Source organism: Heloderma suspectum, chromosome 5, assembly GCF_057233095.1.
Source record: "Heloderma suspectum isolate Gila_16-S chromosome 5, 16-S_ref, whole genome shotgun sequence".
Taxonomy (NCBI): domain Eukaryota; kingdom Metazoa; phylum Chordata; class Lepidosauria; order Squamata; family Helodermatidae; genus Heloderma; species Heloderma suspectum.
In genome coordinates, this window is record NC_139462.1 from 180,228,441 (window position 1) to 180,254,021 (window position 25,581).

At 39.4% G+C, this 25,581-nt stretch overlaps 1 protein-coding gene across 5 annotated transcripts in view; it reads right to left on the reverse strand.

Annotated features, from left to right (window-relative positions):
- Positions 1 to 760: 760 nt before the first annotated feature.
- Positions 761 to 25,581, reverse strand: part of PALS2 (protein associated with LIN7 2, MAGUK p55 family member) — a 43,348-nt gene continuing 18,527 nt past the window's right edge. For 3 of the 5 annotated variants that reach the window (XM_084858533.1, XM_084858536.1, XM_084858537.1), the window contains 11 exons: positions 21,214 to 21,335; positions 17,512 to 17,664; positions 16,905 to 17,057; positions 15,465 to 15,692; positions 12,321 to 12,452; positions 8,174 to 8,273; positions 7,807 to 7,875; positions 6,739 to 6,900; positions 5,479 to 5,681; positions 4,318 to 4,446; positions 761 to 2,769 (listed from right to left, as the gene is read on the reverse strand). In XM_084858533.1, coding sequence (XP_084714659.1) covers positions 2,593 to 2,769; positions 4,318 to 4,446; positions 5,479 to 5,681; positions 6,739 to 6,900; positions 7,807 to 7,875; positions 8,174 to 8,273; positions 12,321 to 12,452; positions 15,465 to 15,692; positions 16,905 to 17,057; positions 17,512 to 17,664; positions 21,214 to 21,330 — 1,623 coding nt within the window. In that variant the 5' untranslated portion in view covers positions 21,331 to 21,335 and the 3' untranslated portion in view covers positions 761 to 2,592. The remainder of the gene's footprint in view (positions 2,770 to 4,317; positions 4,447 to 5,478; positions 5,682 to 6,738; positions 6,901 to 7,806; positions 7,876 to 8,173; positions 8,274 to 12,320; positions 12,453 to 15,464; positions 15,693 to 16,904; positions 17,058 to 17,511; positions 17,665 to 21,213; positions 21,336 to 25,581) is intronic. The other 2 variants (XM_084858532.1, XM_084858535.1) reach the window with 1 other exon arrangement.

Below are 25,581 nucleotides of genomic sequence, written 5' to 3' on the forward strand. Positions count from 1 at the left end.
TTAAGGCTGATGGGAGTTGTAAGCCAAAACATCTGGAGGGCCACAAATTGTTCACCCTTGTGCTAATATAATCATTTATTCCAAGATCTTCAAAGAGTAGCAGCATGAAAACTGCATGTCCAGAGAGAGCATCTCTCCAGACATGCTTCCTAGCTCTAACGAACTCCTCAGACAGTAATTAAGACAAACACTAGTGTTACCTATTACTTTGTCTTCTTCCTATTGTCCTGGGCAGCAGCATCTGTACTCTGCACGCTTCTGGGTTTTAATCCAAAATCAAATTCCTCTTAAATTTTCATGGAACTCTCTGATATAAGATCTATTTACTATTAACTCCTTCTGCTTTCCAACCAAAGTGAACCATATAAACCTGTAATGCTGAGGCAAAACAGGACACCAAGAGGATATGGAACAGATCATTCAGTCTTAGGATTCCTTCCCCACCAATGATAGTTCAGTTGGAATCTGAGCAAGAGAGCACCTCCAGTACAGGCTACCTAAATTCAACTTGAGCCTCTGTCTCAAGTTGGCCAAAAGCAATAGCACCAAACCTATTGTAATGCTGCGTAATAAAGTACTGAAAAACAAAGGAGCGAAGAGTTAACATTCGAAGTTAGGGTTCACTAACCTCTTGCACTTAAGTATCCACTCAAAGTTGTATCCAATAAAAGTAGTCATCATCACATTGTACCTCATCCCTTTGTCCTACAATACCATCAAAATTGCAGAGCACTAATTTTTAAAGTGTCATTCTGGGTACCACTCATGAAAATAACTTTAATCTCAGCCACATACATTTTTCAAATACTTAAGATCTGCCTATTTATAGATTTAATGCAACAGAAGTTAATAAATTTCTTAAAAATATTTTATATTGTTAAAAGCTAAAATCTAAGTACCAACAGCAATTAAGACAAAGATATGCAATAATCTGCATAACATTTACAAAATATACTTAAGTCTTTAAAAAAATACCTTAAAGGTTTTTAATCTATAATACCTTTTTGGTGTCTCATCATTTCTCTGTATAAAGTAAAAACTATCCAAACCCTGTTTTCTTGTGCACAAGCAAAATGTTTAAAAACTGAAAGGATTAAGAACTTGCTTGCACTTCCTCAGTCTTTTCTAAGAATTCTCCTTTGTTGGCATCTTGTGTATGTTACTTTGGTGTTGAAAATAAATTCTGAAGCCAAGTGCTCATGCTCACATAGAAAAATAAATGAAGCGGGTAGATGACAACTGACTCAGGCACCTAGCATGATCACGATGCATGGGTATATTTACAACAGCAAGCATAATATAAAATATGGTCACAGACTAGGCTGTCTTAGTGACAATCTGCATCTATATTCATTAAACCGAATATACATCAGCAAAAGTGTTTAAGTGATCAATGAGTATGAATCTAAGAGAAGATGGATTAATTTGTCTACTAAAGGAAAGAGTTAGTTATTATGAACACTGTAAAAAAAAACATGATTGTAAAACAAAAATAAACCCACTTATAAATAACATTGAATTTTAGCATCTGACAATAACTTTAGTTTCACAAGCCATTTGGTGAATAAAGCAGTTTAACACAAGGTAACAGATAGCTCAAAAGTCCCATCACATCACATTTCATAAACACACATAACCACTCATAAATATTCCGGTGTAAAATAAAAGCCTGTCACAGAACAATATAGAAATACAAAGCAAGGTCATCATAAAAAAGCAGGTTCTGTTGTTTTAAGCAATGATTTTTCACAAGTGAGAACATCCTACATGCTAAGCCTCACTGCAAGGCTCTGTATTGTAAGGCTCTCTTGGGCTACTTCACCATGATCCCAAACACAATGAGTTACATTACATAATTCTCTGAAGAAGTAATACTTATTCTAATGGGTTGAAATGTTGGCTCGTCAAAGCAGCCTCCTAGGGAAAGTTCAAGATATTGCTTTTACTTTTAGTAAAAAGGTAACATATACAGGAAAGTCTACAGTACATCTGTCTAAGACAAGACAACTGCAACACAAGTATAAACATTAAGCAAAAAGGTGTCAGTAACATGGCTCAGTGCTGGTTGCTTCTTAAGTATTGAAAATTCTGCTCATGTTGAGAAGACTGACAAGTTTATTAGGATAAGGATTAGTGTCTTCTCCTAAATAAGAAAAAACTGATCAGATGAAACAATCACTTTAGTTTTACAAAAAAAAACCCTTTTTTTCAAGTATTTTTCTTCTTATCACAGTGAAAATGTAAGACCAAATGTATAAGTGAATGACTGGAAAGTTCCTTAGATGAGTAAAGGCAAAGTAGTAAATCAAAACATTTATAAAAATGCTTCAACGCATTTCCTTCATGTGGTATGAATAGAAAGGTTATTTGTAAAAAGTTAGAAAAATTAAAATAAATTACATATTTAAGTACACTTTCCCTTCAACATTTTGTATAAAACTTGGAATAGCATACCATTATCTGAATATACACAGAATAAAAATGCATTGGGTCCTGGCACCTCTATACAATGTTTTCTTGGTATAATGTTTCCTCCAGCTAGTCTAGGTTGGTGCTTACACCGGTCTTCAAAAGAATACCCAGTATACCCAGTCAGTATACCCAGCTAATTGGGACCCACTGTGGTTCTGTCCTCAGCTTCTCTGTAGCAGTTTGCAACTTTTCAAAGGCTTTGTCTAGATTGTCATTCACAATGATCAGATCAAAATAGTGGCTGTATGCTCTCTGGATCCGTGCACTCTCATCAACTGTTTTCTTCAAATCAGTGTCCTGTTAGAAGATTGACACACAAGTAAAACCATGATATAAAAAGTGAAGAAAACAGGATTTTCAAAACTTGGGTTATGTTTAAAATCTGGCTCTCTATGTTATAACTTAATTATGCAGAAGTCCCTAATGAGCTCAACCAGACCTACTTGCTAGCAAAATGTGCTAAAGACTTCAGCCTTATACATGCAACTATATAAGTACCAGAAAAAGTGCAAATAATTTTATCAGATGCAGCAAACAATGTTCTGTATTAGGTGAAGGTCTAAATCTTCATGATGCCCATAATTAGTATAAGCACTTGTTTACCATAGCCCTAAGCCAACAACCTTTGACATCTTTCTTTCAGGCAACACAACTGTCTTCAGATTACTGCAATCTGTTGTATGTAGAGTGCATTGGAAAACTCCAGAAACTTTAGTTAGTAATGTAGTAGCTGCATTTTGTACTTTCTGGGACCAGCTATATGGACCATATTACACCAATTCTTAAAACAGTTACATTGGCTGCTGGTCTGTTTCTAAGTACATTTTAAAGTGCTAGTGATAACTAAATCTGGATCCAACCCACTGTTTTTATTGCAGGGGTGGGCAACCTGTGGCCCTCTAGCACAAGTTGCCCGCCCCTGCTTTGCTGCATGCTACCCTGAGGGATTTTACTGAAGGGTGACACAGAAATTTGCAAACTGAATAAATAAGACAACCCAGAAAAGTCTCCGAGCTGTGTTATGATAAATTATTATTTATTATTGTTTAAAATATCTCTTGGCCACCTTTCAGGGTAGGAGCCCTCCCAGGGCTGTGTACAACAATAAAACACAAACAAAAAACAATGCGGTATTAAAAACAATAAAAGCAGTCAAAACAGCAACAAAACAGCAACAACTGCACATATATTGGGGGAAGTTGAGAGTAAAATAGTATATTTTCAGAGCCTTTTTAAAAGCCTGCAAGGATGGGGCTGTCAGACCCCTGATGGCAACTCATTGCAGAGGTGTGGGGTAACTGTGGAAAAGGCCCTCTCTTCTGTGGATGCCCACCTAACTGCTCTCACATGTGGGCAAACGAGAATGTGGGCCCCTTTTGCTGGTCTTAAAGTGTGGGCAGGGTGATATGGGTGAACTGGTAACAGAATGCATCTGTAAGTTTATATCCCTTTACAGTGACAAATGTATATACACCTTTCAGTTTCTTGTGAATGTAATTTGAGTTAAAATGGTGGTTTCACAGGTTATTCATTGCATTAAGTATATCCACACATTTTAAAAACATATTGGAAGGCAAACAAAAAAGAACTCTTAGCATCACGTAGGAAAGCCACCACCCACCTACCCCAAACTTCTAGAAGACAGGAGGCAGCTATAAAGGAAGAGTGTGAAATAAGGACCTGTAACAATGCCTGAAAAGATTAGAAAAGTGCAAGGTGTATAAAAACACAAACAAGGAAAGAAGAAAAAGTTATGAAAGTGGCCACTAGTATACAAGGTAGCATTAAATACAAATGTTCGTGTTGATGCAATGGGTCAGGTTTGGTCATAAATATTTTCCTTACTGTTAGAAGTTTGGTTGTTATTCCTGCATCCACCACCGCTTTGTGCATTGCACGCAGTGTCTCTAGTTCTGGAGCAGCAATAAATACAACATAGGGCATAAACTCTGATGTCCGCAATATTTTAAGTGCCTGGAGATAATAGAGAATTGGTTAGATTGCTCAACGTTTCGAATGTTAGGTAGAAAGCAACATTAGTGCAAACAACGTCATAACACTAAAAATAGGAAGCCTTTGCTAATATATAATAATTTCCGCCATTTAAAATATAAATTCATTCTTACTCAGCTCAAATGGATTAATGAGAAGCAACTGTTTCTGTAACGATAGCAAACTCCACAATGTACATTAAAAAGTATCTTATTTATTAAAAATATTTCTGCCCTTCCTTTCCATTAAACATACTTAAGGTGGCTTATAATGTAACACCTTTTAAAGAGACATATTAAAACAGTAATACACAAATGAAAGAGAGGAGCCAGCATTTAATTAACTAAAATGTCAGAGATATAATATCTCTCAATTCTGTCAGAGGAGGAAGGTCTCTGCACAGCAGTGGAATGCTATCAGAAAAGGAATGAGGTGGGCTTCTCTTGGATGAGAGCTCCAGTGCCCAGGCTTCCTCTAAGAACTCCATAAGACCTCCATGGAGGAAACACCCTCTAATAAATAACACACCAAATTCATTTGACCCCAGGGTTATTATGGCACATGCATGGCACCCACCAAATACCTGGAGATCACAAGAGGTATTGGCAAAGAAAGGCGGACAAAAATGCAGCATAGCTGTAGCAGTAAGGAAGGTTGGTTCTGGTGACAGGACCTCCTGTCACAATGGAGGTATAGGTACAAATCTAGCCAATCTGGTTTTCAACAGTCAATTTGGTTTTTCATCCAACGTTAGGATTCAGCGTGCAGCTCAAAGGTTCAGCATTAGTTGCAGCCCTCTAATAAAACCTCTCTAGTCCTGTTTTAATGAGATACAGGTTTTGCTACATTCTGGAGTCTGTTGTTCAGGAAATCTCTTCACTGTTCAAAATGGGATCATATTCACTCAATCTGTAAACTAAAGGCTCTCTCAAAGGTAATTTACCCTGTTTTGGTCAGCTGTACAATCTTTCCCCTTTGATGCTTTTATTGGGCTAAAGTATTACTGCAGCATACCTGTGGATTCACATCCAAGATGCACGTCCTTCCAGTCTGAACCACTTCAAGGATGGAATCTATTTTGGTGCCATAAAGGTTTCCTTCATATTCCCCATGCTCTAAGTATCTTCCACCTTTAATATCTGCTTCCATTTCAGCTCGTGACACAAACCCATATGCTTGTCCATCTTTTTCATCATCCCTTGGCTTCCGCGATGTAACTAAAGCCAATTTGATACACACACAAGTAACAAAAGACAGGTACTGCCATATGTGTATTTATATAATGGCATCTTAGAGAAAGACACAGCACGGAAAAGCACTTCATCCAATGGTGGTGGGGTATGGGTCAGTTCTCCAGTTTCCAAGCTACTGTACTTCTGGAAAACAGATTCTGGAGACAACCATTATGGTGGCAAATATTCCAAACGTATTTCCTTCTTACCCTACATCTATATTTTCCTGCCACCTATTCTAATCCCATCGTCATGCCAAAACAGAGGGTAGCATTGAATATTAGTCCTGCATAGAGTAGACCCAATGAAATGCAGTGACTAACATTGGATACTACTCAGAGTGAAAACTGCTCTTAAAAACCAGAAAGTGAACAGCAGTAAGAGTTTTGCAGTTTCAGAGCAGAAAAAGATAACAGAAGGGAGAAATTATCAGAGGAAGCAGGGCTGCAGTGAAAGTGAATTTAAAGCAAAGTTGCCATGAACTGACATTAAGACCTCACTTTATGGTTTCTAAAACCAATACTGTATACTCCATCATATCATTCTCAAGTTTAAAGCAAAGGCTGACACATCAAAAATCATCCAAAATGTTTTTCTAAGTACCCATTATTAAAACGTGTAAATCAACTTTTAAGCAGATAATTTTAAATTGGAACTACATTCATCCTTACGTAATATACAGCCCAATGTTTATTTAGAACTAATCCCACCGAGTTCAATGGGGCTTACTGCCAAGTGAGTGTGCTTTGGAGTGCAGCTGTTCATGTGCTTGCTGGCACTCTCTTACTGCAAAAACTAGTGCCACTCAGCAGTAGAAAAATGTTCTAGTTACAAAACATCAGGCAAGTTTATTCCTGGAATTTTAACTTGCAGTCACTTCAGCTTTCTTTTTGTATCACAATATGCAATATCTACCTGAGCCTCACAATGTCACAGAGGAGGAAAGGAAAATACCAGAACCCAAGAAGGAAGTTTAGGTTTAATGAATCAATGTCCATCCCCCAGAGAACAAACTGCTATAAAGAGAACAATGGCAACTTACATGGCACTGTGGTTCCAAACTTTGTGGGATTCAGTACAATAAATCTGTTTTTCAAACTTCTCCGACCCACTCCCTGGGCCCCTATTAACACCAGTGTTTTTCTTTGAAATGGAGGCATTTTGGCTACTTCTTCATATATCTGAATTTCATGACGGTCAAATTCTAGACACAAGAGTACAACATATTAAAAGCAAGGCAATGTAAGAATAATACAACATTTCAAAGCTGTATAGCACTGTCATCGTACTGGAGAATAAGGATACAGCTTTTTCCCCCTGTGAAAAACTTCCTTAAGGAAGCTAACAGTCTTGCTAGGCTCTTGGGGTATGCTGAGGCTCTTGAGGTATGCTGATGTTTCCCACTATGCATATGTTGAGCCAATATCTATGCATTCAGGGTCAGTGTGAAAGGGTCTCACTCCTCCACAAAAATTAGGAACTCTGATCACTCTAGGGTTTCAAATTGCATGGAGGAACCTATGCATGTAAGGGTCCTTTAAACTAATGCTGAATGCACAGACCCTGGGAGAAAGGGCGAGTGGGGGCAGCCCCACCCCCTCCATGTGTTTCACATACATGGGAGGAGGGGATACCTGCACATTGCTACAATAAGCGGATACTGACAAATACACTGTGTGGAATTACTAGTCTAGTCTTTACTGGAGTTTTTACTTTTATTCTTCATTCTATTCTTAGTGCACATATGCTAACACAATGGCTTTCAACTGCTGAGTTGGGATCTACAGATAGAATGCATGCTAAGTCCTAAGATGGATCAACCAAGTACCATCATTAGTTATACAGAAGAATTGTAGCAGCTGCAGTTTGTTAAATGGGGGTGAGGCTCCTGCCAGAATAAAAGTTACAGGAGCCCTGCCTTCCCTTTACATTACATCCAGGAGAGAAAGCAGATAGAAACACAGGAATAAAAAAAATTATGATTGGGTCCCCTCTGGAAATTCTAATATAAATTATAAATAAAAATTGGAAACAAAATGAAAATAAGGCAAAATTCAGAATGTCTGACTGTTCTGTTGTGATGTAACATTTAAGGCTGAAATTCAAATACCTGCATTTCTAGTTGTGAGATACATCATCTTTTTCTTCTTTTTACTACTTATTGTTCCACAAAAAGGACCTGAAGACAGATGAAACAATTTAGAAACGCCAGGTCCTAAGCATTCCATGGCAATTTTGTTAAATGTTAGTTCAGAATTTGTTTTCCACTTAATACTGCAGAATGGTGGTTTTCCACTTAACATTGCCCATTTACCAGCAGGTGGCAGAAAGGTCTCAAATTTGCAAGAGAGTAAACATTTTAATTCTTACTCTTTCTATCTTGGGTCAAATAATTTGTAACTGACAACACTGTTGAATCAACTCCATTCTTATAGACACAAAAGTGATGCAAAGAACTACGTTGTTGTGCACCTTACCTGAACTTTCCCAGTCCCGTCTAACAAATGCTTTCCTCTTTTCTTCTAAGAACTGGCTAGGAATAAGTCCTGCACTTCCTCCTTCTTTGACATGGCTAGCCTGTAATCAAATTAAACATGTATCATTTTGGCATCGACCCATGGTAAGAATCTAATTTAGCAAAGGACTTATTTAACATGCTATGGTTTGACTACATTAACATGTTTGGATGCAAAGCACTACAACACACTGCTAGTAGGTGACACCTGGAACATTCAAATTCAGTGCAGGTGTTAGAATAGCTGGGTTTCCCTAAAACAGTGACTGGATGTGTGCCCACCCCCACCCCCACCCCGCAAATAAGACTCACTCTTCAGTGAACATCCCCAGAGTATAGTGTTGATTCTCTATCACCAGTTCAGATATTTAAATTTTCATTTCATGGACTTATGTCTAGCATGAAGTGTGCACTTAAGTAGACTCAAGAGATTCATGAAGAGTTTTGCATCTTTTCAGCCAAATATAGACTGAATAGATTCTACATAGCTAAGATTTCCGATTACCTCTTAAATGCCCTAAGCAGCCTCCCTGAAGCAACTGCAATTGTTGTTATTTTGCAAACCAGAATGTCATCCTGCTGGATCAGACCAATGGTCCATCTAGTCCAGCATCCTGTTTTCCAAGAGACGCCTCTGGGAAGCCCACAAGGAGGGCATGAAAGCAATAGCCCTCTCCTACTGTACCCATTCAATGCCATACTGCCTTTGAACCTGGAGGCTGCACACAGACTCATCTTTCATGAATGTCTCTAATCCCCTTTTAAAGCCATCTAAGCTAGAGGCCATCACCACATCTTATGGTGGCAATTTTGTCTGTCTTGAATCTCTTTCCAATCATTGGATGATTCCAAGTGTGAGTATTATAAGAGAGGGAGAAGAACCTCTCTATTCATTTTCTCCACCCCATCTACCACAAGTCCAGATACTCCCATAGACTAACATGATTCAACTGTTGCATCCAAGTCAACGTAGATGTGTGCAATTTTATCCTCAAAGCACTTTGCAAATATGTCACAGCAGGCCTTCACGTGTTCTTTTAACATCACTATAGACAGGCCAGGCTGCAGAAGGCCTTAAACCACTCAGAAAAGCTCTACTGGAATGCACTGTGAGGATGCAATAGCGTTAAAAGAATCTGTATCTTTGCCAACATCACAGCCAGTGAGCAGACTTGATAATGAGCTCTGACTAGTGTTCAGTTGATTAACTGCAAGTCTTCATCTACTTGAACTCTAGCCATCTTCCTACTTCTTTCACCGTCCTCAGCTCCTGAAAACACCAAGGAGCTGACATGGCTCTGCTCAGTGGAAGAGGGTGCTTAGGAGTGATTGTGTGAACTAGCTGGGTCATGTTTGCATTCTACAGAGTGACCACTGAAACGAGTGCCAGCCATGCAATTAGAAACTCACCAAGAGCTCTCTGAAATCCTATGGAATCCAATGGTATTTGCCCACTCACCTAGTCTAGAGAGATTTGTTTTGAGTACTTTGGAGAACTCCTTTTTGGTTTTTACCACCCTGAATAGTTTGGTGTCATCTGCAAATTTGGTCACCTCAATGGTCACCCTAACTCCAAATAATTTATAACTAGTTGAAAAGCACTGGTCCCAGTACAGGTCCCTTGGGGTACCGCACATCTTAACTCTCTCCATTGTAAGAACTATCCATTTACTCCTATACTCTGCTTTCCATTTTTCAATCAGTTAATGATTTATAAGACCTGTTCGCTTATCTCATGACTGCTAAGTTTGCTTAGGAGTCTTTGATGAAGGACTCTATCAAAAGCTTTTTGGAAGTCCAAATATACAGTGTCTACCCCATCACCCCTATCCACAGGTTTGTTGCCACTCTCAAACAGCTCTAAAAGATTAGTGAAGCAGGACTTACCTTTGCAGAAGCCATGCTGATTCCTTTTCAGTAAGACTCGTTCCATATGCTTGACAAAATTATATTTAAAAGTGCTTTCCACCAATTTACCCGGAACAGAAAGCAACACAAAAGCATGACCATTTTCTCCAACTTCACTAAACTGTGCTCTTAAAAGATCACAGGTTTGATTTTTAAAACCCAGAAGTTAGATTCTATGACCCTACACTTTTCTCATATTGGCTGTATAAACTGGTGCCCAATTCAAATTCAGGGACTTATGTATGTTGCCAAAAGCCCATAAATAATGTCAAAATATGCAAATTACATAACTGCTGTAACCCAAGTAAATAAAATAAAGTCACAACATGAAACTCAGGTTATCTTGGTGTATTGTGGCAAGGGAAGGGGAGGAGGTGAGGAGAAATGGAGCAAAGTTGCAAATATTCCTGAACTACATGCAAATAAGGAGCAGAATTCCATGGAGAAATGGCTCTGCCACTTCCATTCCTCCTGAAATATCACTCAGCAGGATCCCCAGGCCAGTTCTACTGGAACATACAGGACAGAAAGCTAGGCATATTCCTATAAAAATAATCTAGCCATTCCTTTCCTATCCCACCTGTTGTGGCATGACCAGCAGGGAACCTAGAGGCATGAAATGTTTCCTGCCACAGGGCCAAGCTGTGGAGCTGGAATTTGGTGGGAACAAAGTTCTGCAAGAGATTTAGTTGACAATACATATTCCAGTATGACAAGGATGCATATTGTCGCCCTGCTTATTTAACTTATATGCAGAGTACATCATGAGAAACGCCGGGTTGGATGAATCACAGGTCGGAATTAAGATTGCCAGGAGAATTATCAACAACCTCAGATATGCAGACGATACCACCCTAATGGCAGAAAGCGAAGAGGATCGAAAGAGCCTCTTGTTGAGGGTGAAAGTGGAGAGTACAAAAGCTGGTTTGAAACTCAACATTAAAAAAACAAAGATCATGGCATCTGGCCCCATCACTTCCTGGCATATAGAAGGGGAAGAAATGGAAGCAGTGACAGATTTTACTTTCTTGGGCTCCAAGATCACCGCAGACGGTGACTGTAACCATGAAATTAAAAGACGCTTGCTCCTTGGGAGGAAAGCTATGGCAAACCTAGACAGCATAGTAAGAAGCAGAGACATCACCTTGCCAACAAAGGTCCGCATAATCAAAGCTATGGTTTTCCCAGTAGTAATGTATGGCTGTGAGACCTGGACTATAAGGAAGGCTGAGCACCGAAGAATTGATGCTTTCGAACTGTGGTGCTGGAGAAGACTCTTACGAGTCCCCTGGACTGCAAGGAGGTCAAATCAGTCCATCCTAAAGGAAATCAACCCTGAGTGCTCATTGGAAGGACAGATCCTGAAGCTGAAGCTCAAATATTTTGGCCACCTAATGCGAAGAGAAAACTCCCTGGAAAAGACCCTGATGCTGGGAAAGATTGAAGGCAAAAGGAGACAGCAGAGGATGAGATGGCTAGGTAGCATCACCAATGCAATGAATATAAACTTGAGCACACTCTGGGAGAGACTGGACAGGAAGGCCTGGCGTGCTATGGTCCATGGTGTCACGAGGAGTTGGACACGACTTAACAACTGAACAACATATTCCAGTATATGACAATACATATTCCAAAAAACTTGGAATCTTTTTTATTTGCCCTAATCTCTCCCAACAACCTTAGAGTACAGTTATATAGCAATTAAACCAGCCTAACTCGTGTGTACCAGTAGATTTTCTATTATGTTTTCATCCTACATTCAGACTGAACATCACAGCCCCAGCTTAGCTGGGGACACAAGGAATTAATTGGGAACAAATGTAAGATTCCTGCACTTACTATTCGGTTATTTTTCTTGAATTTAAAGTTCACTGTGACCATCTGGAATGGATGAATGGCTTGATCCAGTATGGCAATTTAAATTTTATGTAACAGTTCTGAACACTTAGGAATGTATACAGAAAATAACTTCCTCCAACTGAAGTCTGAAAATAATTCCTTATGACACCCAAACATAGGCAGATCAAGTTTTAAAAATATTGCAGTGAATATTTGAATAGGAAGATATTGTACAATGAGAAATAAGCAGTACATTAAGGCTTAGAAACTATGTCAGGTCAACACAGCTCCTGAAAATTTATGAAAAAGATTAATACTAGAGAGAGTATTTAAACTTTAAATTAAGTTTAACATTTTCTAACCTGCCACCAGTTCGGGTCTTCCCGATTTACAATCTGAAGAATTTCTCCTTTGGAAAACTTGAGCCCTGCTTCTTTGCATGGAATTAGGTTGTCATTATATGGATTATAGTCAAAGTGACACTTTACAAATACCTGAAACAGATAGTAAAAATAGCTTCAAATATTAGAATTCTAACAGTCTTACAAATGCTTAGTAAATTCACAAGCTGCTTACAGCTTAACCCCTTTACTTCACTAAAAAACAGACTATAGAGAATTTTTTTAAAAAAAGACAATTAAGATTCTGGCGGAGGTGAAAGTAGTGAGCACAACTGGGCCTGAATTATTGACATTAGTTTAGTACTGGTATAACAGTATTACCATAAAGTATGTTTTAAATATCTCAAAAAATTGGGGGGACTATGCTCTCAGAATGTTGTCAAGGACAGTGGAAACTGCTTAATTTTTATACAAGAAGAGTGCCAGGACTCAGGCCTGTGTGGGAGTTCATGCCATCTGCTATGAAAATAAATCATGCTCCTTAATTCTACATGTGGAAGAAAAGTTTGCAGGTGATCAGTTGCACTAGGAAATGTTCTATTTACATGCTCAGCTGAACTGACCTTACACTCTTTGCTCCACCTGTTCAGTCTCAGCAATTAATAGAGCTCAAGCAAAATGGTTTTTAGAAAAAGGTACAAAGTAGTCTTAGAGACCATTTGTAAATATAGTTAGATTTTTTTGAGTTTATGCAATTTGATTTATCCTAGTTTTACCAGAGCATATATGGCTGGCTCTATATTTTATGCTATATGTTTGTACTGTGTTTTATAAATGGAAGTTGACAGGAGCCTTTTGGACAAGTCATTGGGGTGAAAATCAGAACAAACAATTTTAAGCACCAGCCAAACAAACTTCACTGAAGAACTGTGAACACTTCAAATCTCTACCAACAGCTCACTTTTGCTTTAAAATCAATGACAAAGCTAATGCTTCCTAAATATTTAATCAATATACTTTATTCTGTGTGATTTAGAAGAAAATGTTCCTTCTGACTAAACAAGCAGATTCAGAAAATCCTCTTTTGGGAAAGAAAGACTCACTTTTTATGCAATGGGCTTTTCTTCTCTACTCTGCGTATTTGGGAACTAGACCAAAACTCAGTCAACCGCACAGTACTGGCTTGCAAACATTTTGTTAATACTGCGCAGACTTCAAATATTTTTCTACATCATGAGCTTATAAAACAAGAAGAAAATGTAATCCCAGACACAAAATACTAAATGAAGAATGTAGAAAAAAAAAATAAACCAAAAAAAAAAGAGGCACATATTTCCAGCTATAAAGTTCACATAGGTTATGTACATACTTGGAAAGCGGATATAAATTAGATACCAGTAAACAAAATGCTACTGCTAGTTGGACAGCCAAAACAAAACAAAACAAAACAATCTCTTCAGGAACTTAATGTAAAGCCCTCTTCTAGCCAGTAATGTGCAACTGCTGTAACACAGCTTCACAACATGGGAAGATTCTGAGTGAAAGAAAACCCTGACCGGGTTCACATGACACAACAACCCATCGTGGGTGACAAGCCACGGTAGGTTGTCATGTCGTCCAAACTCAGACCAATACCCGCAGGGCGGCTTGTGTGGGCAACAAGCCAACCCAACAACCCATGGCTTATTCTTGGGGTTGTACCCACGACAGGTTGGTATGTCACCCGAACCTGGACAAGCCAACCTATTGTGGGTTGTGGGCACTGGGCAGTGAGCCACTTGGCAAGGGCAGCAGAAACTGCTGAGCCTCTTGCAGTGCCCCTGGCCAGTGACGGCCCTTCCAACTGTGCCGAAACAGCATTTTGGAGGGGCTGTCATTGGCTCCCCTGGCTCCTGCCAGCCCCCCAGCCCCACTCTGATTGTGACGCTGGTCGTGGTTAGAGCCTTTTAAGAAAAAATCTTTTATTTGCACACTTTGCTAAAATAATTGTTTTGCATTTTTCTGGCCCAAGGGAATGTGTGCAAATGGCCCCCCTTTTCTTTTCTTTTTTTTAATTGGGTGTTCGGAGTTGCTCAAGTGTGCAACTTCAACTGCCAAAAATATACAGGCTTGCCTTGCCTAGAACCTTGTATGTTTGACAGGTAGTGGAAAGTGCTCATGATTACCCACTTAGCAAGGAGATCCCCAGGATTTAAAGGGTTGCCCCGAGCCTTGGGGGTGCCCTCCTCACAGTCCACTCCTCCCAGAGTTGGCAGCAACTCTTTTTCATAGAAAAGTGGGAGTGAAAAAGTGGGGTGCAATCACAGTAACTACATCTAGTTTGACAGCTGTCAAATCCCCAAGGATCAGGGCATGATTCTTTGAACCTTGCTAAGGGGGTGATCTATACCTCACTTCCCTACCTGTCAACTGTCAAACCAGCCTATATACAGTCTTGTCTGTTACCTTGTTTGACAGCTCAAACATACCAAGGCTCCAGGCAAGGCAAGCCTGTATATTTTTGATAGGGAGTTACATAATTGTGCAACTCTGAAAACCGATTAAAAAAAAATAATAAAAGAGGGCGTTTGCGCACAGTCCCAGGGGCCAGAAAAATGCACACACAAAAAAGTATTTTGGTCCCATTTTGTGCAAATAAAAGAAAAAAAAATTAAAGGCTCCAGTTGTGCCCAGGGTCACAACTGGAGCAGGGATGGGGGACTTGGCAGCAGACAAGACAGGTTCTGCAACCAAGTCCCCTGGAATACTGGACAGAGCCAGCTGGAGGATCGAGGGGGAAGGAGGAGGGGAACAACCCACTATCAGCCCAATCGTCAGTTGGGCTCACCACGGGTTGTTCCAATGACAACCCATGGTATGTGGCTTATTCCACAGCATGGGTTGTTGCGTCATGCAAACTCAGCCCATGTGTTATTGCGGGATGCAATCATGGCATCTTAAAATCTACACAGGATTCATGTTAATCCTATACGACGTACATTCTACATGAAGACTGCATAGCCTGTAGAGTGGCTGCTGGTGAAACATCAAGTGGTTAGTAGACAAATGGTTATTATAGGTATGAGCATAATTTTGTTAGTTAACATAATTTGTTAGATTGAGGAAATGGAAACAAGTGAGTAACATGTTTCTAAGTAGCTTCAAATCAAGCATAGTGCTACTGACCTGTTGGGGAATAATATTATCTCTGTAGCTTGGAAGAATCTTCAGAGTGACACTACCACTAATACTCTTCAGAAGTTCTTGCAACTCTTTTGGATTGTTTCCAACTTCATGACCATTAACCTCTTTAATGATATCACCCACATGTAGAAGACCTTGTCGATCTATCATTCCTCCATGAAGGATTCTTGCAATTACCAGATCATTATTCTCCACCCTAAATGTCACACCCTAAATGAACATTTGAAGAGCATCAGAGCTAGTCTCTGAAACATTTATCCCTATTTCAAAACTAAAATATGAATACTGTGATTTCTTATTTTTTTCAGTCGACACAACATAAAAGCTGTTTAAACTTGAACATTCTTATGATACTGAACTTCAAAAGGAAAGAGTATTCCAAATAAGGAAATAACATGCATTTGTCAGACCTTCAGTTTACTGGTCACAATAATTTCAGTCATTTTTGAACATAGATTAATAAACCTAACATAGGTTTGAATTCATCTATTCAATAGTAATGGAAGTGTGGAGAAGTGCTAATTATTTATTTTCGCTACTATTGTTCAAAATGTATGTGAAGAACTGAATATACCCAGTTAACATACATAAATCAGCCTTAATATTACCTAGCCTCCTGGGGGATGTTAAAAACTAACATACCCTTCCCCCCCACCCCCACTCCTCTCTCTCAACACACATGAACACTAAAGGTTTGCACACCCTTGAAAAGCTCTGGACTGCTCAGTGAGTGTCTAGAGCTGGAGTCTCCAATATGTTGCCCATGTATACCTCTCTTGGCACCTACCAGGTTCTCTACCCTTCCTGATCTTTATTTTACTTTTAAAGATTTTTAAAAAATATTATTATTATTATTATTTACTAGGAGTGCCAGTCTCCAGTGCCATCTTTATTTCTGACAATGCCTCTGGGTCCCACCTGGCATTCTTGGCCAAGTTACTTGTATCCAATCCTCATCCGTCTGTACAGAAAACTGTGGGTTCAAAAGAGTGGTTTTGTGTTTCAGAGCTCAGACCCCACCTTTGCCTTGTACTCGTTCTTGAGTAAGTTACTTTTCTTTTAGCAGCCTCACCAGTTTGCATTCTACAAAAGGGGCATTTTGTGAGTGGCCATGCTCACCATGGCAGCCATTTTGGGAATGGCCAACCCCCTCATGGTGGCCATTTTGTGAGAATGCCCATGACACTCCCAAAATTCCAAATGTATCCACCAAAATGGTTGGGGACCCCTGCTCTAGGGGTTTTTCCTACCCCACTTCTCCTCTGCCTTTAGGTTGTAGTTTCAACACAGAATGCCTATCTTCTTAAAACTTGAAGGTTGAAAGAAATGCAACAGAGCCAGTATGCACAAGTATGTAAAATATTCCTCCCTCTGTATTTTAGATGTGGTGGAAAACACAACTGTCTTTCTTTAAATACTCACCAGTGGTTCTCCTGATCTTTTGTGAATGCCAAGTATACGAATGGCATCTACTGGTACTATCTGATTGTTCACTGAAGAATTATTCATTTCTGGGCTAGAAGGAGGAGACTCAAAACACTTTGATGCCACAATATCATGGGCTTCCAAGAGTGACTGCAAATAAAGAGATACAGAGTGGATGAAGTGATAAAATTAATGTTGTTGCATTTGTTTGTACTTAAGCTATGATTCACCCAATAGTAAGAGACAATGGTTTATATGCCTCTCCTCAGCAATCCAGTGTGGTTCTTCAATGTTAGGAAGGAAAGGCTAATATTTCTGTGAACAAGTGGAGACTGCAAAATTTAATAACCTTAGTTCATATGATAACCTCAATGAACGTCTAGTTAATCTTTCTCACTAATTTTCATTTTAAGCTCCATTTCAGAAAAGTCCATCATGTTCAAATCTGAAGTTCCATTGATTCAATGTATCTTAAGCATAAGTAACTTTATCTGGATGAGGGCCACAGTGTTTTATCTTTAGACAGAAGAACAATGTTTTTGATACATTACAGTGAAGGGAACAGAAGTACTCTTTTAAATTATTGACTGGAAAGTATCGTTACCAGAAAGTGTGGCTCCTTCAGTATACCAACCAACTCTGCAATGCTTTCATCTTTGTTTATTAATGGACTGATGTCTTCAAGTATCTCATTTACCAGTTCCAGATTGTTGTCACTTACAGCCTCAAGTTTAGCATCTTCCAGTCGTTCATGAGCCTAAGAAGATTACAGAATAAACCTTATACTAACAGGAAAAGTGCCTATGATTTACCATTTACAGTGGTGAGAAAAAGTTTGTGAACCCTAATGATAATTACAGAAATTCCATAGCTTTACCATGTTAGCCTTCGAGAATCAAAACCAGCCCTTTTATAAATATCTAATAGGGTTTATATTCACTAATTCCATGTTTGGTGAAATGTCATGTTTTAGAATGGCCTAGTCAAAGTCCAGACCTAAACCCCACCGAAATGTTGTGGTAGGACCTGGAGCACGTTGTTCATGCAAGGAAACCCTCAAATGTCACTGAGCTGAAGCAGTTCTATAAGGAGGAATGGGCCAAAACTCCTCAAAACCGATGTGAAAGACTGACCAACTGTTACAGGAAATGCTTAGTTGAAGTCATTGCTGCTCAAGGGGGTGCCACCAGGTACTGAATCTAAAGGTTCACATACTTTTTCACACATGGATATTGAATGTTGAATCAGTTGTGGATGGATAAATAAACGCTGAAAAGCATCATGTTTGGGTGTCATTTGTTTAATCAGGTTATCTACTGTTCTTTATCTAGGACTAGCTGATATACCCGGCATTGCCCGGGACGTAATTTTGTCATAGGCACTATTTGTTAGAAACACATTAAGGTAGGTTTATGCTTCTCGGAAAGGCCCCATAAAAAAGGTGAAAAGTTGAATCCACCAGACTTGATCAAAAAAGCACAACAATTATAATGAGCAGATTGAATAAAAAACACTACGAAAAATGCAGGAGACTGAATCTGTAAGCACGACTACAATATAATCCACACTGAATCTCATACCACTATTAAAATGTTCAACAGAGGCTTCCTTGCTGGATATTGCAGGAACAGGGGAGAGAAACTAAATGCTCTCCACAGTCAGAAAAGAAACTATGAGTAAAGGGGAGGGAACAAATGGCAGCCAGCCAATCCAAAGTGAAGGAAGTCAGAGTGAATGGGAGAGAGACCAATAGAATGAAAAATGGCCAATAGGATGAAAGATGGTAGCTGAAATCAGAAAGCTGGCCTGTACCATGATTGAGAGGGTGTACTTGTTAGTAAGGGAAAGTATAAACAAAGTAATAATGTAACCTAGTGACTCCTGTCATACACTCTGGCAAGTGAGAATGTGAACTAAAAGCGGCAGGAACTCTAGGGCCCAAATGGCAGGCTCAGTGGCCCCTGCAGTGTGATTAGGCCCAGGGCAGCTACCCTTATGCCCTGTCTTACAGACGGCCCTGCAGCCAGCCACAAACACACAAACCCAAAAATCTTCAATTCAGCTACACGTAAAACTTCGCTATTTTGCCCTTCATTTTGCAATTGCCTTCTCAATTCCCCCCAGTTCACTCTTTTATGAATAAAGCCCTAAGTCTCCACTCCACTGTGTCATCCCAGCCCCTCAGACAGGTGAGCACACACCGCACCACATTTCACATTAGTGTTAATCATACACTACTAACACATACATCTGGCATTGAAAGGGGTAAAGATATTTAACACTAACTTGCTTTCTCGCTGGATTTTGCAGGAAGAGGGGAGAGAAACTAAATGCTCTGAAACAGTCAGAAAAGAAACCATGAGTAAAGGGGAGGGAAAAAATGGCGGCCAGCCAATCCAAGGTGAAGGAAGTCAGAGTGAATGGGAGAGAGCGCAAAAGAATGAAAGATGGCCAATAGGATGACTCATAGCTGAAATCAGAAACCTGGCCTGTACCATAATTGAGAGGGTGTACTTGTTAGTAAGGGAAAGTATAAACCAAGTAATTATGTAACCCAGTGACTCCTGTCATACATTCTGGCAAGTGAGAATGTGAAGTAAAAGGGGCAGCAACTGTAGGGCCCAAATGACAGGCTCAGTGGGCCCCTACAGCGTGATTACACCCAGGGCTGCTTCCCTGCATTACAGATAGCCCTGCAGCCAGCCACAAATACACAAACCCACACACAATTTTTGACTTCTATATATAGAGAAGATTATGGGGTTAGATTAAGGTCTACTAACATTGTTGGTTGAAAATATGAAACAATCCTATGGGGTTCACAAAGCATCTGCTGCAAATTGCTCTTTCAGATAGTCATAACCTGTATCTTTGCCACAGGACGCAATGAAACGGCAGTTCACTGAAACAAAACAGACAGGTGTACCTTCTGAATAGTCAACCCCCCCTTCTTCTAGTGGAAGCAGTTAAGATATATCTGTATGTTTCAGAAACTGTTTTGATAGTTATTTGCTCACCCCAGACAACCCTGGGAACAGTAATAGTTGCTACTGATCTCTTACAAAAAATGCTATGCACTATCAATAAATACGCCAGTTAAATTGGTGTAAATGCTGATAATATATATTAGCACAGATATGTCCATAAAGTTGGCAACTGAAGTCAATATTATTTTACACCTCCTTACTAATTACGAATTCCAAGCCCTGCTATACAAGTCAGAACACTTATCTTCTGTTTTTAAAAGTCTGCATAGGTCTGCTATTTCCCCAAGACTGCTCTCTGTACTCTAGACCTTGATACAAGAAAAGTGATACTAGGAAAGAATACACCATGTATATCCAGATTTCCAACATGTACACATTAGCACAGCAGCAATATCCAATACCGCTGCGGCTTTTCTGCTGGTTCCATTGCACTGTGAGCGCAACAGCAACTAACACTTCCTAAAAGAACCTTGGAAACAAGTGGAAACACTCATTTCCAGAATGGGACAGGTCAATGGAGCTCTCTTCCTGTAATGAACATTTTTGCTCATTTCCATTTACTTCAGGAACTGCTAGGTTCTCATTCCACTAGCAGTACATCCCACTAATGTGGGGGCAGTATTGGGTAATGTCCATATTTTCATTAAAAAAAAAAAAGCCTGCCACTCTTCCCTTAACAGAGAACACAAGAATTCTGAAATGGAAACTTCCATTCATAATCTCATCTGCTCCATTTCCTTCATAAGCAACTATAGGATCCTCTTAATTTCCTTGCATGAAGTAGAGGTTTCCCATTTCCACATCTCCTCAAATGTTACAAGTTTTGGAAAAACAAATCAATGTGCATTTAATGAAATCAAGTACAAAATACTGTGAGCCTACCATTTGATAATCTGGTAATTGAACCAACAGTTAAGAGATTATATCTAATGAAGTCAGAGTTACCTGAATTTGGGAGGGGCCATGGTTTAGGGGAAATTTCAGGCACCAAGTAGATGGGACCACACAAAATCCCCTACACACACACACACACACAATCTAAAAGGCTCAGGCCTTCCCAAAGGCTTCTAATTCGAATGGTACTACTGTTTACACAAAGGGACTAGAGGAGTATTCACCTACTGGAATAAGTCAAGTTTTCTGCACCCACTTCTCCTCAAGGTCTAGCAGTGGGCTGGAGAGGAATACACAATCCACACCAAGAGAACAGACAGACATCTAGGCCCCGTCATATACTTAATGAAGTCCAGCAGTCCTCTATATTCTAACTGAATCCTCCTCAGCCTCACTTCAATATTCATTAACAAAAAATTTGTTACCTTAGCAAGCGATCTTACAATAGGATTCTCCATAATTCCTTTCAGGAAAATAAGATCTATTTCTTCAGCTGCTGCTGATGGGGGCAACTCCGTGAGGTTATCCAAAACTTGCTGCATTGCTGCTGAAAAAACAGATGTAAGGGAAGAAATTGAGCAAGAGCTTAGTTTTAAAATGATAGGTTTAATTATAGTAAATTTAATATTCCCATTCACATTAAAATGATCATGTGACCAGTTTAAAGCCAAACACACCATCCTCACCTCATTCAATTATCTGTTCTCGAGAAACATTTCAACAGTAGTTCAGGCACATATTAATGCAACTACAGAAGTCATCAGTAATGCTAACGATATAATTCAAGAACATTTATTGCATATGTTTGTGTAAGTGCTTCTATGAAGTGATTTATACGTAACACAGATACTAAACAGAAATGTAACAAACTATTGACCCTCATTAATAACTGAAGGAACATTCATATACAATAATACTAGCATTAAATTTGAACTATGACCAAAATAATCCCAACACCACTAAACTGAACAGAAGTGAATGATATTGAGGAGAAAAGATATGCCTGGGACTTCATTCTGCAGTAAGCCGAGAGAAGGCAGCTGCCTCCTTCAACAACCTAAGCATATTGAACAAGAATCCTTTCAAGAGTGCAAAAGAGTGCAAAGAGAGCCAGTGTGGTGTAGTGGCAAGAGTGTTGGACTAGGAGCTGGGAGATCCGGGTTCTAGTCCCCACTCGGCCATGGACGCTCACTGGGTGACTTTGGGCCAGTCACAGACTCTCAGCCCAACCCACCTCACAGGGTTGTTGTTGTGAGGATAAAATGGAGAGGAGGAGGATAATGTAAGCCGCCTTGGGTTCCTTGCAAGAGGAAAAAAGGCGGGGTATAAATGCAATAAATAAATAAATAAATAAATAAAATTCCCTTTGTGAAAACTAGACGGTTCTGCACTGTTGCTTGTAAAAGAACAATCCCAAAACATGGCATTTCAGGAGGCCATAATGAACAACTTGCATTACACACTATTCTTCACAATAGCTTCACAATGAAAGGTTTTAACACAAGCTGTGGTATTTAACATTCTTAGTATTTCCTTCCTCAAAAATCCATTTCATTTTCTCGCCACTTTCACTAGGTAGAAAGCTTTAAACATTTAGTGCCATTCTCAAAATGAAAATGTGGGTCTCAGTGGAGGTATTCTTAAACTATTTTAAAAAATTAAGTTGCTGTAACTATACTTTGCAATAAATGTATTCCTATTTCCTCCTAACAAACACATTCTCCTTGAAAAGCATGTGTAGGAAGCTAATGACAATAACATTATGTTTTCAGAGATTCTGAAAGCAGAATACATTTTTTTTCCCTTCAGTGAATAAACCAAAGTTGTTGCCAACCACACTAAGGTTTCTAGAACATAATGGAAACATAAGCAACAAAGACTACAGAGCAATGGGGGGGGGGGTGACATAACATTTACGTTAATAATTTGGATAATAAAAAAAGGACAAGGCTAAAAAGTCTAAGCTGATGTGGCTCCTAAAGGAAGGGATGTTTGCATCCAGGCATCTGAAATATTTTCCCAGCTCTCCCTATGATAATGAAGACAACCCATGTAAAGTGCCACCATGCTTCAACTTAGTCTAAAAAGGTCTCACATTTAATTTGTCTGTGTGACATCCACAATTTTCCCCATAGCTTTTTGAGGCAACAGGCAAATGTGAAAGCAGCATCCCAAATTTTACTATATTGGAAGCTAAATGCTGCTCACTGGGGCAGGGGAAGCTTCAGTACTCAAACGATACAAGTTTAGTTTGCAACAGGTAGGAATTTTATTCACATGGCTAAAAGTTTATTCTATCCTGTGGCAAATATATAAAAATCGATCCAAAGAAGTGTTGTCAATCTACCCCACCCCCAGATGCAAACACATGCAAACACAAAATTCAGAAAAATAGATATCCAAAAACCCTAATGTGATAGCACCCAACAGCTCTTCCTTCTACCACAAACCATTCAAACAAAACTGTATGTATGCACATCTGCAAACAGGATATGCAGCCTTCCCACCCACACCATCTCTATGGTAATCTTGGATTACTGTTGCCTATTGGCCACATCTTAGATCTCATCATTCCCTTCTAAAACTCTCCCTAAGAGACAGGGTATTTTATGTTCAATATGTTCTTGCTCTTGTGAATAGTCTGCAGCTAATCAACCCTACCATCTTGGGAGCAAAGAAGAGGTCAGAGGAGAGGAGAACTGAAACTTGTGTGTTCCGTGATATTTTCCACTGCTTTGCCAATGATGCATGAACTAAGAGGTATGGGCAGGCATCTCTGTATCTTTCTATACTGGGATACATGTTATGGCACTGAACGGCCCAACTTGTGAAGCCATTAGACAGGAAGGAACCTCTTTCTAAATGTGTAAGGATGCAGGAGCTCTAACTGAGGAGCAGCATAGTTGTAGAGTATTTAAAATACAAACATAACATTTATAAGTGTGGAAAAAGAACAACACGGTTTAATATACTTCTATTGAGAGGTCACTGCAAAATGTAAGCACCTGGGAAGAAAAATAAAAACCTGAAGTAATGACTGTCCTAACTGTCACTAATCAGTATCTCAGAAAAAACTATCTACCACCAATAAATGTTGCACAGATGTCAAACATCTGCCATGTAGAATCTGGACTCTGAGTCAGAACACAGTATCCAGATAACAACCTGGCAATACCATTAGGAGTAGTGCTGTGAGCAGGGCCTCCGGAGGGCTCAGTAAGTGGGTGGGGGGAGATTGAGCTTTCCCATGCTTCCTGTAACACTGTGGCGCCAAACCATAGACCTTTTCTACCACCATTTCATTGTATTATTGTTTTTGCCCTGCCTCATTAGCAGCAAAAATTACTTAAGTCCAAAATTGCTATAGATATTGATGAGTATGACAGTTCTACATACAAACAACAATAATTTCAATAGCAACTTTACATGGTCAGTGACGTTCTTCCAACAACTGAAGTTGTCATTCTCGTAGGAGACTTGGGACATTTTTGTAAAGTTTATTACTGGAATAAGGTTTGTAAACAGATGTATTCCATAAAGTAAACTCATCCCACAAAATTGTATCTAACTAAACCCATACCTTGCATCCTAAACACTTTTTTTTTTTTAAGGTAGCTCTTGCAAATGTATTCTGTGCTGGTAATACAGTACTGACCAGTCCCAGTATTTTATTTTTATTTCACAAGACCCATTTCAGGTATTTGCAATATTAACCAACAGCATAATTGTTATAAAAGGAAAGAACGGTTGGATCCAGATTAAGTTAGTTGAACTTGGGTCCCATGGAAATCAGTGAGAAAATTTAGTCATGACTTAAGTCCCATTGAATTAAAATGGGAATTAAATTCAGCAAATGCAGGCTAGATGCGACTATTATATACATATAGTTATGTTGGAATCCCACCCAAGATCACTCAGTGAATTTTACATCTCAAAAAGGAAGCTAAAGAAAGAACATTGTAAGAGTACAAAGAGCTGTCACACCATTTCTAACCCAATACTGTTGAACTGGCAGTAGCTCATCAAAGCTTCAGGCAGAAATCTTCCCAACACTTCCATAACACATACTTCTAAATGGAGTTGGGAGAAACTAAAACTGGAGTTTTACACACTCATGCCATGTTCTCCACCACTGAACCACCCCACCCCCAACCCATGCGCTGTTTTGGGGTTGGGGTGGTTTGTTAACCATGCCAAAAAACCTACCCTGTACCAGGTTCAGATGCCACAATAAGCCATGGCAACTGCCCACTGCAACTTGAATATTCACAATGGCCGCCAGCACATGCTGCAACCCACCATGGCTTAAATAAGTTTGTTAAATAAGCCATGGTGGGCTGCCGCAATCATGTGAGCCAGGCCCATATTTTGAATTTGGCAAGGACTGTAGGACCAAGCAACAGTGACATCATTCACTCCTGGATAAATCTAGTTCATAGGTAGGCAACATGATGCCCCCCAGATGGTTTGGACTACTACTCCAACGAGCCTCAGCCAGCATAGGAAATGTTTAAAGATTATGGGAGCTGCCATCCAAAACATCTGGAGGGCACCAGGTTGCCTATCTCATATCCTACTCCAAAGAGCTTCTTAAGAGTTTACATGCTTTAGGCATGTAAACTTGTTTTTATACAAGTTATTCTCCTGTGGAAAAGCCAAGGCAACCAAGGTTTAAAATATGTCAGTATCCTTTAAGGAAGATTGTTTTGTATACCATTTTGAACTTTATCCAAGAGTACCAGCCAATATCTTGAACAGAGTTCAGAAACACAGCAGGAATCAACATAATTTTG